Raw genomic sequence first — 13,189 nt, 5'->3', positions numbered from 1 at the left:
GAACGGAGCGGAGGCGAGCGCGGGGCCTGCGGGGCGGCGCTCGGAGCTGTGGCCCACGGAGACAGCGGGGACAATGTGCAGACCTGGAGCCCTCTGTCTCGGGAAGCACAGGACTGACTGATAATTTTCTCCCTTTTGCTCCACCATCTATTCCTTCCCGTTCTCCCTCCACTGGTACGTGCAGATTTCCGATTTCTTCGTGACATGTGTTTGTAAGAAGGGACAGGGGGCACAAGAGGCAGAGGGCTCTGCTGGCCTCAAGAGTTTGGACTTCCTTCCTGCCAAAGAGAGCATCTGTGCTGGAAAAGATTGAAAAGGCAGAAAAACACTTGTGCAACATCAACAGCAGGAGGGGAAACAAATTCTGTGAGAGAAACAACTCTGCAGTCAGGAGCATCTGTAAGGAAGGAGGGAGAGGAGCTGCTGCAGGCACCAGAGCACTGCTGTTTCTGCAGGCTGCGATGAAGACCAGGGTGAGGGAGGCTGTCCCCCTATAGCCTATGAATGTGTGTGGTTAGAAAAATCCATCCCATGGAAGATCCAAAGCCATAGCACCTGGAAGTGTCCTTAAGGAAGGTGTGACCCCAGGTAAAGCCCCACAGGAGCAAGGTCCTGGCAGGACTGTGCCTCCATGGAGGAGAGAGCATTCTGGAGCTGATTTTCTGGCAATACCTGTGGATATACGGGAGATCCATCCCGGAGGCATCTCTTCCTGCAAGTCTGCACTCCATGGACTGGAGGACAGAGGCAAGAGGAGAACCAGCCTGACATGGAATGGGGTGGGAATGTGTGCTCTCACTGATGTATTTCTGAGACAATGATGGCCAACATTTGTAGACAGGCCAGAGGAAGCTCTGTTGCCCAGAACGCACAGAGCCCTTTCTGAAGAAGCAAGAGAATGCTTGTAAAAGACCCTGCTGCCCTCCCTGCCTAAAACAGACCACCTCAGTGTGAACATGTAGCTATGGCCTGGCGGGGCTGTTTGCAGCCGTGAGGAGCTCAGCTGGACACAGCTCGGGCTGAGAAGAGGGGCTGAGCATGGTCCGGGACTCCAAGCTGGAGCTGCCGGTGTTGGTATCAGTGGGTGCCGGAGTGAGTATCGGTGCTAGTATCGGTGTCGGTGTCGGTTCTGGTGCCGGTGTCGGTTCTGGTGGCGGCTCTGCCCCGGCAGCCCGGGACGAGCGGGGCTCGGCGGCCCCGGCGGGCGGAGCGGCAGCGCCCCCTGCTGGCCCCGCCCGGCCCCGCCCGCGGCGGTTCGTGCCCGGCCGCAGCCCCGGCTCCTCTGCCCGTGGCCCCCAGCGCGCAGTAATACACGGCCGCGTCCCCGCGCCGGGGCTCAGCGAGCCACAGCGAGCTCGAACGCCGATCTGCCGACACCGTCAGACTCCCCTTTGGCTCCAGCACCGGTTTTGTGCCCATGACAGCCGTTGCTATCAGCTTGGGTGCTTGGCGTGGGAATTGGCGATACCAGTGGGTAGAGTCGGCAGCAGTTTTGGGGTTCTGGCAAGTGATGTTGATGCCGATGCCCTCCGTGGTCTCTGCCCACGGCGTCTGCTGCACTTGGTCTGTGTCCGCAGTCCCTGCTGGAAAAGAACAGAGAAAGCACAAAAATGGTAAAACCGTGGGATTCTGAGGTTTCTTTTGCCAGACAGAGTCGGGAACAGTGGCCACAAGTCAGAGGCAGACTGGAAGGGAATGTGAGGAATTGGAAATTCATGCATGCCGAGATAAGGCTGAAGTTAGGTCTGCGCATGCACAGATGGATGGAGAAATGAGGAGTTTGAGTGAAGAACAGAATGCTGTATTCAGGGTAAAAATAAATGCTGGATGTATAGGGCAAGGTACAGGTGCATAGAAAAGCAAGAATACATGCAGGCAGGCTTTGCCAACGCAAATGCCTTCAGGCTTGCTGGGATGAGAGATGGCAGGGAGACCAGGAGAGAGAAGGAGTTGGGGAAGACAGGGAAAAATCCGTGCCAGTCTCCCTGGGGAATACTCAAGCCCCATCCCCGGTCCGCTTGGTGCCAACCCCACGCACCGATCAGCACCACAAGCAGCGCCGCCAGCGCCGCGGCCCGAGCCCGCCGCATGCCGCCGCTCCGCCGGCCGAGCCTCGCTGTGCCCCTGAGCCCCGGCTCTGCTGCGGCCGTGCCGCCTCCTCTGCGCCGCCCCAGCTCCGCCCCGGGGCTGAGCCGAGTCCTGTCAGGGAACGGAGCGGAGGCGAGCGCGGGGCCTGCGGGGCGGCGCTCGGCTCTCGGCACGTCGGGAGCGGCGGGGCCGGCCTGGGGGGCAGGGATCGGGCTGCGACTGTGGAGATCACGATTGACAGTGCCTGGCTTTCCTTGGCTCCCATAATGTGTTCCTTCACATCCTCCCTTTGCTGTCCTGTGGGGACTCCCGAATTGTCCTTCATGGCACTGGAAGGAAATCAACACACATGGATACAGGACCAGGGCATAAATCCTCAGCCTTTCTCCTTGTCCACAAAACCAATGTGATGCAACTCAGGGGAGAGCACCTGTGCAATGGCCTGGAGAGACCTGTCTCTGTGTCCGTGTGTCCATTTTTTTGTTTGGCTGTGTTTAGAGCAGCTGGAAAAGAAGGTCTCCAAAAGCAGGGACTGCATTTCAGTGCCTCTTCCCTGGTCAAATCTGCAGACTGCTGTATCATTGTCCAGTTACAGCTAGGCTCCTTCTGAGCCTCAGCAAATGCTGCTCTATGATGCTCAGGGCAGAGCAGTGGTGAGAGTCTGCAGTGTGATCAAGGCATTTAACTTGTGGAGTAACACAATATGTCACTCTCAGACACACGGACAGACACAGACATACACACACACACACACACACACACAGAGGCTCTTGCACATCACTGGTGGGTTCATGCAGGAATTCGTGCTTTCACATGTATTCCTGTGGACTCTGCCTGAACACAAGTGCACAAAAACCAGGAGCACAGGCAAGGACACTATCAGCCATGGACAACACTGAGGGTTACTCGGAAAGAACTGCAGCAGGGCTGGAGCCTTGCAGGAAAGGACGAGGAGTAAGGCAAGGCCTTCGCATGGTTTGTGTACTCACAGGCTGAACACAGGGTAAGATGTCCAGCAAATCACAAATACTTTTGTGAAGGCGATTTTACCATGGCAAGGTCGGAACCAGCAGCCCAAAGACGACAGATGGGGAGGCAAAAAACCAGTGAGCATGAGGATGAGCTGAGGAGGCAAGGAAGGGCATGTGTGTGCATATATCCATTTTGGGATGTGCTTTATGTGTGCACATCTCTGGATGGGAATGTTCACGTCGATGTGCATGCACACACTTGGGGGCAGGAGGAGGAATTAGGAGTCAGTGTCTGTGTTTGCACATCAGGGGGGACATGTCAGAAGGATAAGCGTCTGTGCCTGGGTCTCCTTTGGAAATGTGTGTGCATACACCTCTTCATAAATGAAGAGCTATGAGTAACTCGTTGGGTGTGTGCAAGTTCCAAAGTCTGTTTTTGGCACTCATGTATGTGCAGTAGGAGTTCTTTAATTACGTCTCGTACTCAGGAAGCTGCTTTCTTCCCAGCAAGACATCAGGGAGGCTCAGGGATGTGATGGAAGTGAGGAGCAGCGGCAGCAGTCAAAGTGAGGGCAGGCAGGCCCGGAGTGTGCGGGCCTTTGGCTGCCATGGGCGCTGTCGATGCTGCTGCCTCGGGGCAGAGGAAGGAGCTGCGCAGGCGCGACCCGGGAGCCCGGCGGGCGGAGCGGCAGCGCCCCCTGCTGGCCCCGCCCGGCCCCGCCCGCGGCGGTTCGTGCCCGGCCGCAGCCCCGGCTCCTCTGCCCGTGGCCCCCCAGCGCGCAGTAATACACGGCCGTGTCCCCGCGCCGGGGCTCAGCGAGCCACAGCCAGCTCGAACGCCCGTCTCCCGACACCCGCACATATCCTGCAATGGTTGGCAGTGGCTTGAAACCTCTAGAAACAAGTGCGAGGACTTCGGGTGCTTGGCCCGGGAGCTGACGGTAGAAATGAATGTACTCGCCCCTCAGTTTATAGGAGTGTGAGCAGGTGATCGAGATGCCAGTGCCCTCGGTGGTCTCCCGGAATGGCTCCTGCTGCACCAGGGCACTGCTTGAAGACACTGCCGGAACAGAAAATGGATCAACTTTAAATTCTACACAGCCGCACTACAAAGATCAAATCCCGCAGAAACAGTCAGGAACGTTCAGAGCGATGATGATTGAAACAGGAACGAGGGGAATTCAAGATAAGCAGGAATGAAATTGTCCATTACTGGCTTGTGGAGAGATGGTTGCGTGAATGACAGGAAGAATGGTGCATTCACTGGAGAACAGGAGGATGAGGGAGAAAGCGCAAAAATAAAAGAAAACTTAGAACAGCTAAGAATTTACTTCCAAAGTAATAAAGAAGGAGAGGAATTGAATGCTTGGGCAGGGTTGGACATAGAAGAGAATCAGGATATTTCTTAGGGCATGAGGTATAGAAAAGGAAAATAAAAACAAGGGAACAGCTCGCGGGCATTGGTCTGTTAAGAAGCCAGGCAGGACGGCAGCCTACGGGGACCTGCAGGATCAGCCCAGCCCAGAATCGACCCCTTTGAACCCCGCGCGCACCGCTGAGCAGCACAAGCAGCGCCGCCAGCGCCGCGGCCCGAGCCCGCCGCATGCCGCCGCTCCGCCGGCCGAGCCTCGCTGTGCCCCTGAGCCCCGGCTCTGCTGCGGCCGCGCCGCCTCCTCTGCCCCGCCCCAGCTCCGCCCCGGGGCTGAGCCCTGCGCCGCTGCCGCTCGGGCTCGGGCCGAGTCCTGGCAGGGAACGGAGCGGAGGCGAGCGCGGGGCCTGCGGGGCGGCGCTCGGCTCTCGGCACGTCGGGAGCGGCGGGGCCGGCCTGGGGGGCAGGGATCGGGCTGGGAGCGTGGAGATCACGATTGACAGTGCCTGGCTTTCCTTGGCTCCCATAATGTGTTCCTTCACATCCTCCCTTTACTGTTATGTGGGGACTCCCGAATTGTCCATCAGGTCACTGGAAAGGAACTCGCACACACGGATACAGGACGTGGGCATAAAGCCCGAGCCTTTCTCCTTGTCCACAAAACCAATGAGACGCAGCTCAGGGGAGAGCAGCAGTGCATTGACCTGGAGAGACCTGTGTATGTCCGTGACCATGTGTCTGTGTGTGTGAGTGCTCCCAGCGATACTGTGGCACTCCCATCATTTTAAATGGAATTAAACTAAAAAACCAAACTTGGGTGAAACCGTCCTTATTAGGGCTGGCAATAGGCAGTGGCAGAGTGTGATGTTTAGAACAACTTAAAAAGGAGGGCTCAGGAAGAAGGGACTGCATTTCAGCACCTCTATCCTGAACAAATCTCCTGCAGTCTACTGCATCATTTTTTAACTGCACCCGGGCTCCTTCTGAGTCTGGAAACCAGATGAGTCTGATGCCCCTTCCCTTTCTCTTTCCCCTACAAAATTACCCACAAGACAAATGTCTCAGGAGTGTTTTTTTTCTTCTGTGCTCAGTTCACTCTCATAGAGTTCTCATTCACCAAAGACAAGGAAACAGCTGAGGTGCTTAGCACATTCTTTGCCTCAATCTTAAGAGTAGAATTGATTATCATCAGGACAACTGGCCTCCTGATGTGGGAGACAGGAAAGGCAACCAGCATGGAACGCCTGTAAACCAGACAGAAGAAGTTAAAGACTTGTTAAGCCACTTAGAGGCACAGAAGACTTTGGGATTGGATTCGTACTGGGGAGACCAGTCAGCTGGGGCAAAAGCTCATTAAGTAAGTGCTACCAGGAGGGGCTAAGGGAGGTGGTAGACTCCAAGCCGGAGCTGCCGTTGCCGGTAATGGTGTGGGTCCCATTGCCCGTCCCGGTCCCGGTCCCGTGGCGGCATCGGTTCCCATGTCCATTGCCTGTACCGAGGCCGGTGTCGGTTCTGGTGGCGGCCCCGGCCCGGCAGCCCGGGACGAGCGGGGCTCGGCGGCCCCGGCGGGCGGAGCGGCAGCGCCCCCTGCTGGCCCCGCCCGGCCCCGCCCGCGGCGGTTCGTGCCCGGCCGCAGCCCCGGCTCCTCTGCCCGTGGCCCCCAGCGCGCAGTAATACACGGCCGCGTCCCCGCGCCGGGGCTCAGCGAGCCACAGCCAGCTCGAACGCCCGTCCTCCGACATCGACAGCGATCCTGCAATGTCCGACAGTGGCTTGGAACCTCTAGCAGTGAGGGCGAGGAATTCGGGGCTTTGGCCCGGGAGCTGACGGTAGAAATGGATGTAATCGCCGCTCAGTTTCTTGGTATGTGTGCAGGTGATGTTGATGCCGGTGCCCTCGGTGGTGTCCAGGAATGCCTCCTGCTGCACCTGGGCTCTGCCTGAAGCCACTGCCGGGAACAGAAAAAGAACGGGGCTAAAATCCTCTAATGCCCTACTTCACAGAAGAAAGCCTGCAGATACAATGAGAAATGTACAGAGATGATGCCAGAAAAAGTGCCAAGGGGATTTCAAGACAGGCAGGAAGAGAATTCTCCATTTCTGCTTTGTGGAGAGATGAATGCCAGAATGCCAAAAAGAATGGTGCACTCCCTTGAGAAAGGAGGGAGGTGGGAAAAAGAACAAAAAGAAAAGGAGTTAGAAAGGGCAAGGACTGACTTTGTAAGTAATAAAGAACGAGAGGACTGGAATGCTTCTGTAGAGTTGAACATAGAACAGAATTAGATTTCTGCAGGAGTATGAGATGGAAAACTGAAGGGACTAACGGGAGATTAGCCCTAGGGGAAAGTCAGTGAATAAGCCAAGCAGGACGCCAGCTTGCAGGGACCAACGGGATCACCCCAACCCCAGCCCGCGGCCCTTTCGGCACCCCACGCACCGAGGAGCAGCACAAGCAGCGCCGCCAGCCCCGCGGCCCGAGCCCGCCGCATGCCGCCGCTCCGCCGGCCGAGCCTCGCTGTGCCCCTGAGCCCCGGCTCTGCTGCGGCCGTGCCGCCTCCTCTGCGCCGCCCCAGCTCCGCCCCGGGGCTGAGCCCTGCGCCGCTGCCGCTCGGGCTCGGGCCGAGTCCTGGCAGGGAACGGAGCGGAGGCGAGCGCGGGGCCTGCGGGGCGGCGCTCGGCTCTCGGCACGTCGGGAGCGGCGGGGCCGGCCTGGGGGGCAGGGATCGGGCTGGGAGCGTGGAGATCACGATTGACAGAGCCTGGCTTTCCTTCGCTCCCATAATGTGTTCCCTGACATCCTCCCTTTGCTATCCTGTGGGGACTCCCGAATTGTCCTTCAGGGCACTGTTCGAAAGGAACCCATTCACATTGATACAGGACCTGAGCAGAATGTCTCAGCTCTTTCCATGTCCAGGAAATGAATGTGATACAACTCAGGGGAGAGCAGCTGTGCATCGGCCTGGAGAGACCTGTCCGTGTGCCCGTGTATATGTGTCTGTGTGTGTGTGTTTAGAGAAGCTGGAAAAGGAGGACTCAAGAAGCAGGGACTGTATTTCAGCCCCTCTTCCCTAGATAAATCTCCTACAGGCTGCTGCATCATTCTCCAATTACACCCGGGCTCCTTCTGAGTCTTGGAAGCTGCTGCTCTGTAGTGCTTATGGCTGAGCAGTGGAGAACATTTCCAGTGTGATCAACACATTTCACTTGTGGAGCAACACACTGGGACCTAGACCGAAAGGCAGACACAGGAACAGACACACACACACAGAGGGAGAGAGAGAGAGACTTCTGTATATCGGGGAGGATTCATGCACGAATTTGTGCTCCCACATGGATTCCTTTGGACAATGCCTGAACACAAGTGCACAAAGAGGGAACACAGGCAAGGACACAATCAGCCATGGAGACTGCTGAGGAAACCTGGGAACAACAGCAGAATGCTGGAGCCTTGTGGGGAAGGACAAGAATTCAGAAAAGGCCCTGGCATGGTTTGTGTACTTACAGGGTGAACAGAAAGTAAGATGTCCAGAGAGGCACAAATACTTCCCTGAAGGCAATTTAAACAGGGCTGGGTCGGAAACAGCAGCCCAATGCTGACACATGGGGAGGCAAAAAGCAGTGACCACCAGGCTGAAAGGAGGAGGGAAGAAGGGAGGGCGTGTGTGGGAATAGATCTGTGTTGGGATGTGCTTTCTGTGTGCACATCTCTGGACAGGAGTGTTCACATAGATGTGCGTGCACAGACTTGGATGCAGGAGGAAGAATAGGAGCAAGCGCGCGTATTTTCACATCAGTGGGGGAATGGCAGAAGGAGAAGTGTTTGTGTCTGGGTCTCTTTTGGAAATATATGTGCACACACCTCTTCATAAATGCAGAGCTATGAGTTACTCTTTAGATGTGAGCAAGCTCCAGAGTGTGATTGTGGAACCGTGAATGCATGTATATACAGTAGGAGTTCTTTGAATGCTGCTTCTCCTACTCTGGATGCTGCTTTATTCCCAGCAAGGCATCAGGGAGGCTCAGAGATGTGATGGAAGTGAGGAGAAGCAACAGCAATCAAAGTGAGGGCCAGCAGGCCCGGAGTGTGCGCGCCTTTGGCTGCCATGGGCGCTGTCGGTGCTGCGGGCTCGGGGCAGAGGAAGGAGCTGCGCGGGCGCCGCCCGGGAGCCCCGTGGGCGGAGCGGCAGCGCCCCCTGCTGGCCCCGCCCGGCCCCGCCCGCGGCGGTTCGTGCCCGGCCGCAGCCCCGGCTCCTCTGCCCGTGGCCCCCAGCGCGCAGTAATACACGGCCGCGTCCCCGCGCCGGGGCTCAGCGAGCCACAGCCAGCTCGAACGCCCGTCCTCCGACACAGACAGCGATCCTGCTATGCTCGACAGTGGCTTAGAGCTTGTAGCAGTGAGGGCGAGGAATTCGGGGCTTTGGCCCGGGAGCAGACGGTAGAAATGGATGTAATCGCCCAGCCGCTTGTTGGCGTGTGAGCAGGTGATGTTGATGCCGGTGCCCTCGGTGGTCTCCAGAAATGGCTCCTGCTGCACCTGGGCTCTGCCGGAAGCCACTGCCGGGGAAACAAATGGATCAACTCTAAATTCTACACTGCCCCAGTGCACAGATGAAATTCCACAGAAACAGTCAGGAACGTACACAGATTATGAGAAAAAGAGTACCGCTGGGATTTTAAGATAAGCACGAAGAGAAATCTCCATTACTGGTTTGTGGAGAGATGAATGCCCGAATGTCAGGAAGAATGGTGCACTCCTTGGAGAAAGAGGGAAGTCGGAGAAAGAACAAAAAGAAAAGGAGTTAGAAGGGGCAAGGACTGACTTTGTAAGTAATAAAGAACGAGAGGACTGGAATGCTTCTGTAGAGTTGAATATAGAATTAGACTTCTGCAGGAGTGTGAGATGGAAAACGGGAGGGATGAACGGGAGAACAGCTCTAGGAGAAGGTCAAAGACGAAGCCTGGTAGGACGGCAGCTTGCAGGGACTTGCGGGATCACCCCAACCCCAGAACGCGGCCGCTTCGCCATCCCCACGCACCGATGAGCAGCACAAGCAGCGCCGCCAGCCCCGCGGCCCGAGCCCGCCGCATGCCGCCGCTCCGCCGGCCGAGCCTCGCTGTGCCCCTGAGCCCCGGCTCTGCTGCGGCCGTGCCGCCTCCTCTGCGCCGCCCCAGCTCCGCCCCGGGGCTGAGCCCTGCGCCGCTGCCGCTCGGGCTCGGGCCGAGTCCTGGCAGGGAACGGAGCGGAGGCGAGCGCGGGGCCTGCGGGGCGGCGCTCGGCTCTCGGCACGTGGGGAGCGGCGGGACCGGCCTGGGGGGCAGGGATCGGGCTGGGAGCGTGGAGATCACGATTGAAAGAGCCTGGCTTTCCTTGGCTCCCATAATGTGTTCCTGACATCCTCCCTTTGCTGTGGTGTGGGGACTCCCGAATTGTTCTTCAGGGCACTGGAAAGGAACCCACACACACGGATACAGGACGTGGGCATAAAGTCTCAGCCTTTCTCCTTGTCCACAAAACCAATGGGATGCAGCTCAGGGGAGAGCAGCAGTGCATTGACCTGGGGAGACCTGTGTGTGTCCGTGACCATGTGTCTGTGTATGTGTGAACACTCCCAGCCATGCTGTGGCACTCCCAGCATTTCAAATGGAATTAAAGTAAAAATCTGAACTTGGGTGAAACCATTCTTATTGGAGCTGGCATTATGCAGTGGCAGAGTGTGATTTTTAGGGCAACTTAAAAGGAGGGCTCAGGAAGCAGGGACTGCATTTCAGCACCTCTATCCTGAACAAATCTCCTGCAGTCTACTGCATCATTTTTTAACTGCACCCGGGCTCCTTCTGAGTCTGGAAACCAGGTGAGTCTGAAGCCCCTTCCCTTTCTCTTTCTCCTACAAAATTATGCACAAGACAAATGTCTCAGGAGTGTTTTTTTTCTTCTGTGCTCAGTTCACTCTCATAGACTTCCCATTCACCAAAGACAAGGGAACAGCTGAGGTGCTTAGCACATCCTTTGCCTCAATCTTAAGAGTAGAATTGACTATTATTATGACAACTGGCCTCCTGATGTGGGAGACAGGGAAGGCAACCAGCATGGAAGGCCTGTAAACCAGACGGAAGAAGTTAAAGATTTGCTAAGCCACTTAGAGGCACAGAAGACTTTGGGATTGAATTGGTACTAGGGAAACCAGTCAGCTGGGGCAAAAGCTCATTAAGTCAGTGCTGCCAGGAGGGGCTCAGGGAGGTGGTAGACTCCAAGCTGGAGCTGCCGTTGCCGGTAATGGTGTGGATCCCATTGCCCGTCCCGGTCCCGGTCCCGTGGCGGTATCGGTTCCGATATCCATTGCCGGTGTCGTTTCTGGTGGCGGCCCCGGCCCGGCAGCCCGGGACGAGCGGGGCTCGGCGGCCCCGGCGGGCGGAGCGGCGGCGCCCCCTGCTGGCCCCAACCGCGGCGGTTCCTGCCCGGCCGCAGCCCCGGCTCCGCTGCCCGTGGCCCCCCAGCGCGCAGTAATACACGGCCGCGTCCCCGCGCCGGGGCTCAGCGAGCCACAGCGAGCTCGAACGCCGATCTGCCGACACCAACAGCAGTCCTGCACCATCCGGCAGCTTTTTCGAGTCTTTGTGAATGCTCATGAGGAGTTCAGGTCCTCGGCCAGGGAGTTGTCGGTACCAGTAGATCAATTCGCTGCTCTGGATTTTGTCATGTGAGCAGGTGATGTTAATGCCGGTGCCCTCGATGGTCTCCAGTGAGGGCTCCTGCTGTACCTGGGCTCTGGCCACAGCCACTGCCATGGAGAAAAAAGGAATCGGTTTTCTTTTACAGAAAGGACAAGCAAGGACAGATGGGAGAGGACAACAAACCAGAGCGAGCTTGGATATGTTTTATCCATAATAGAGTATGGAGACATGATTTGTCTGAGAGTGCTTGTTTGAGGATGCGAACACACGAGGGATGTTCTGAAAGTAAATAAGAAGGAAATGTCAGAAACAGAGTGGCTGAGAGGGATGGATGGATGGATGCATGGATGGATCCATAAAAAGAAGAAAAAGACAACTTGAGAAGCAGTGTTTAACAGAGGGAAAAAATATCAGGGCAGAGGATGGGACAGAGGGTAAAGAAGGATCGAAAAGGAACAAGAAGATAAGAAATGAACTCTGAAATGGGGCGGATCTCGCATAGCCCGCTGACCCTCCCGCCGCCCCCACGCACCGAGGAGCAGCACAAGCAGCGCCGCCAGCCCCGCGGCCCGAGCCCGCCGCATGCCGCCGCTCCGCCGGCCGAGCCTCGCTGTGCCCCTGAGCCCCGGCTCTGCTGCGGCCGTGCCGCCTCCTCTGCGCCGCCCCAGCTCCGCCCCGGGGCTGAGCCCTGCGCCGCTGCCGCTCGGGCTCGGGCCGAGTCCTGGCAGGGAACGGAGCGGAGGCGAGCGCGGGGCCTGCGGGGCGGCGCTCGGCTCTCGGCACGTCGGGAGCGGCGGGGCCGGCCTGGGGGGCAGGGATCGGGCTGGGAGCGTGGAGATCACGATTGACAGTGCCTGGCTTTCCTTCGCTCCCATAATGTGTTCCCTGACATCCTCCCTTTGCTGTCATGTGGGGACTCCGAAATTCTCCTTCAGGGCACTGGAAAAAATCCACACAGGAATCCAGCACGAGGGCATAAAGCCTCAGCCATTCTCCGTGTCCGCAAAACCAATGAGATGCAGCCCAGAGGAGATCAGCTGTTCATTTGGACTGGAGAGACCTGTCTGTGTGTCCATGTGTCTGTGTGTCGTTGTATCATAGGCAAGGACAGTATCAGCCAAGGACTTTGATGGGGAAACTGTGGAACAACTACAGCAGGTGCCTTGTCGAGAAGGATAAGGACTCCGGCAAGGCCCTGGCATGGTTTGTGTACTCACAGGCTGAACACTGAGTAAGATATCCAGCAAATCACAAATATATTCCTGAGGGCAATTTTAACAGGGCAAAGTCAGAACCAGCAGCCCAATGCTTACACATGTGTAGGCAAAAACTGGTGGGCCTCAGGGTAAGCTGAGGAGGGAAGAAGGGAATTGTGAATATGTAAGAATAAGTAAGTGTGTGGGAATAGATCCCTGTTGGGATGTGCTTTACATCTGCACATCTCTGGACAAGAATGTTCATGTAGATTTGCATGCACAGATTTGGGTGTAGGAGCAGGAATAGAAGTGAGCATGCCTGTTTGCACATCAGTGGGGACATGGTAGAAGCAGTGTCTGTGCCTGAGTCCCCTGTGGAAATGTGTGTGCACACACCTCTTCATAAATGCAGAGGTGTGTGCTACTCTTTGGATGTGTGCAAGTTCCAGAGTGTGTTTCTGGAACCATTATTTGGTGTATGCGCACTCGGAGTTCATGAATTACTTCTCCTACTCTGGGTGCTGCTTTATTCCCATCAATGCATCAGGGAGGCTCAGGAATGTGATGGAAGTGAGCAGCAGCGGCAGCAGTCAAAGTGAGGGCAGGCAGGCCCGGAGTGTGCGGGCCTTTGGCTGCCATGGGCGCTGTCGGTGCTGCGGGCTCGGGGCAGAGGAAGGAGCTGCGCGGGCGCGGCCCGGGAGCCCGGCGGGCGGAGCGGCAGCGCCCCCTGCTGGCCCCGCCCGGCCCCGCCCGCGGCGGTTCGTGCCCGGCCGCAGCCCCGGCTCCTCTGCCCGTGGCCCTCAGCGCGCAGTAATACACGGCCGCGTCCCCGCGCCGGGGCTCAGCGAGCCACAGCCAGCTCGAACGCCGATCTGCCGACACCAACAGCTGTCC

The 13,189-nt window shown here is 57.3% G+C and overlaps 2 protein-coding genes and 2 gene segments (V, D, J or C); all 4 read right to left on the bottom strand.

Moving 5' to 3' along the window:
• The window catches only part of LOC135458564 (M1-specific T cell receptor alpha chain-like), a 208,892-nt gene that overhangs the window by 182,765 nt on the left and 12,938 nt on the right, over window positions 1-13,189 (bottom strand). The gene's annotated exons all lie outside the window — the stretch shown is intronic.
• Window positions 1,078-2,110, bottom strand: LOC135458286 (T cell receptor alpha variable 4-like). The segment is given in 2 exon segments: window positions 1,078-1,583; window positions 2,039-2,110. Coding segments are annotated over 2 exon segments (558 nt in total).
• LOC135458285 (T cell receptor alpha variable 26-2-like) lies at window positions 8,437-9,535 on the bottom strand. The segment is given in 2 exon segments: window positions 8,437-8,981; window positions 9,464-9,535. Coding segments are annotated over 2 exon segments (597 nt in total).
• LOC135458574 (uncharacterized) lies at window positions 10,391-11,786 on the bottom strand. Its single transcript, XM_064733790.1, has 2 exons — window positions 11,632-11,786; window positions 10,391-11,206 (listed from the first exon to the last, which is right to left on the bottom strand). The coding sequence occupies exons 1-2, from the start codon at window positions 11,681-11,683 to the stop codon at window positions 10,638-10,640; spliced, it is 621 nt and encodes a 206-aa protein (XP_064589860.1). The 5' UTR covers window positions 11,684-11,786; the 3' UTR covers window positions 10,391-10,637.

This window comes from Zonotrichia leucophrys, chromosome 27, assembly GCF_028769735.1.
Source record: "Zonotrichia leucophrys gambelii isolate GWCS_2022_RI chromosome 27, RI_Zleu_2.0, whole genome shotgun sequence".
NCBI classification, from domain to species: domain Eukaryota; kingdom Metazoa; phylum Chordata; class Aves; order Passeriformes; family Passerellidae; genus Zonotrichia; species Zonotrichia leucophrys.
The sequence above is the reverse complement of the archived record's forward strand: the minus strand, read 5'-3'. Positions and strand labels throughout refer to the sequence as shown.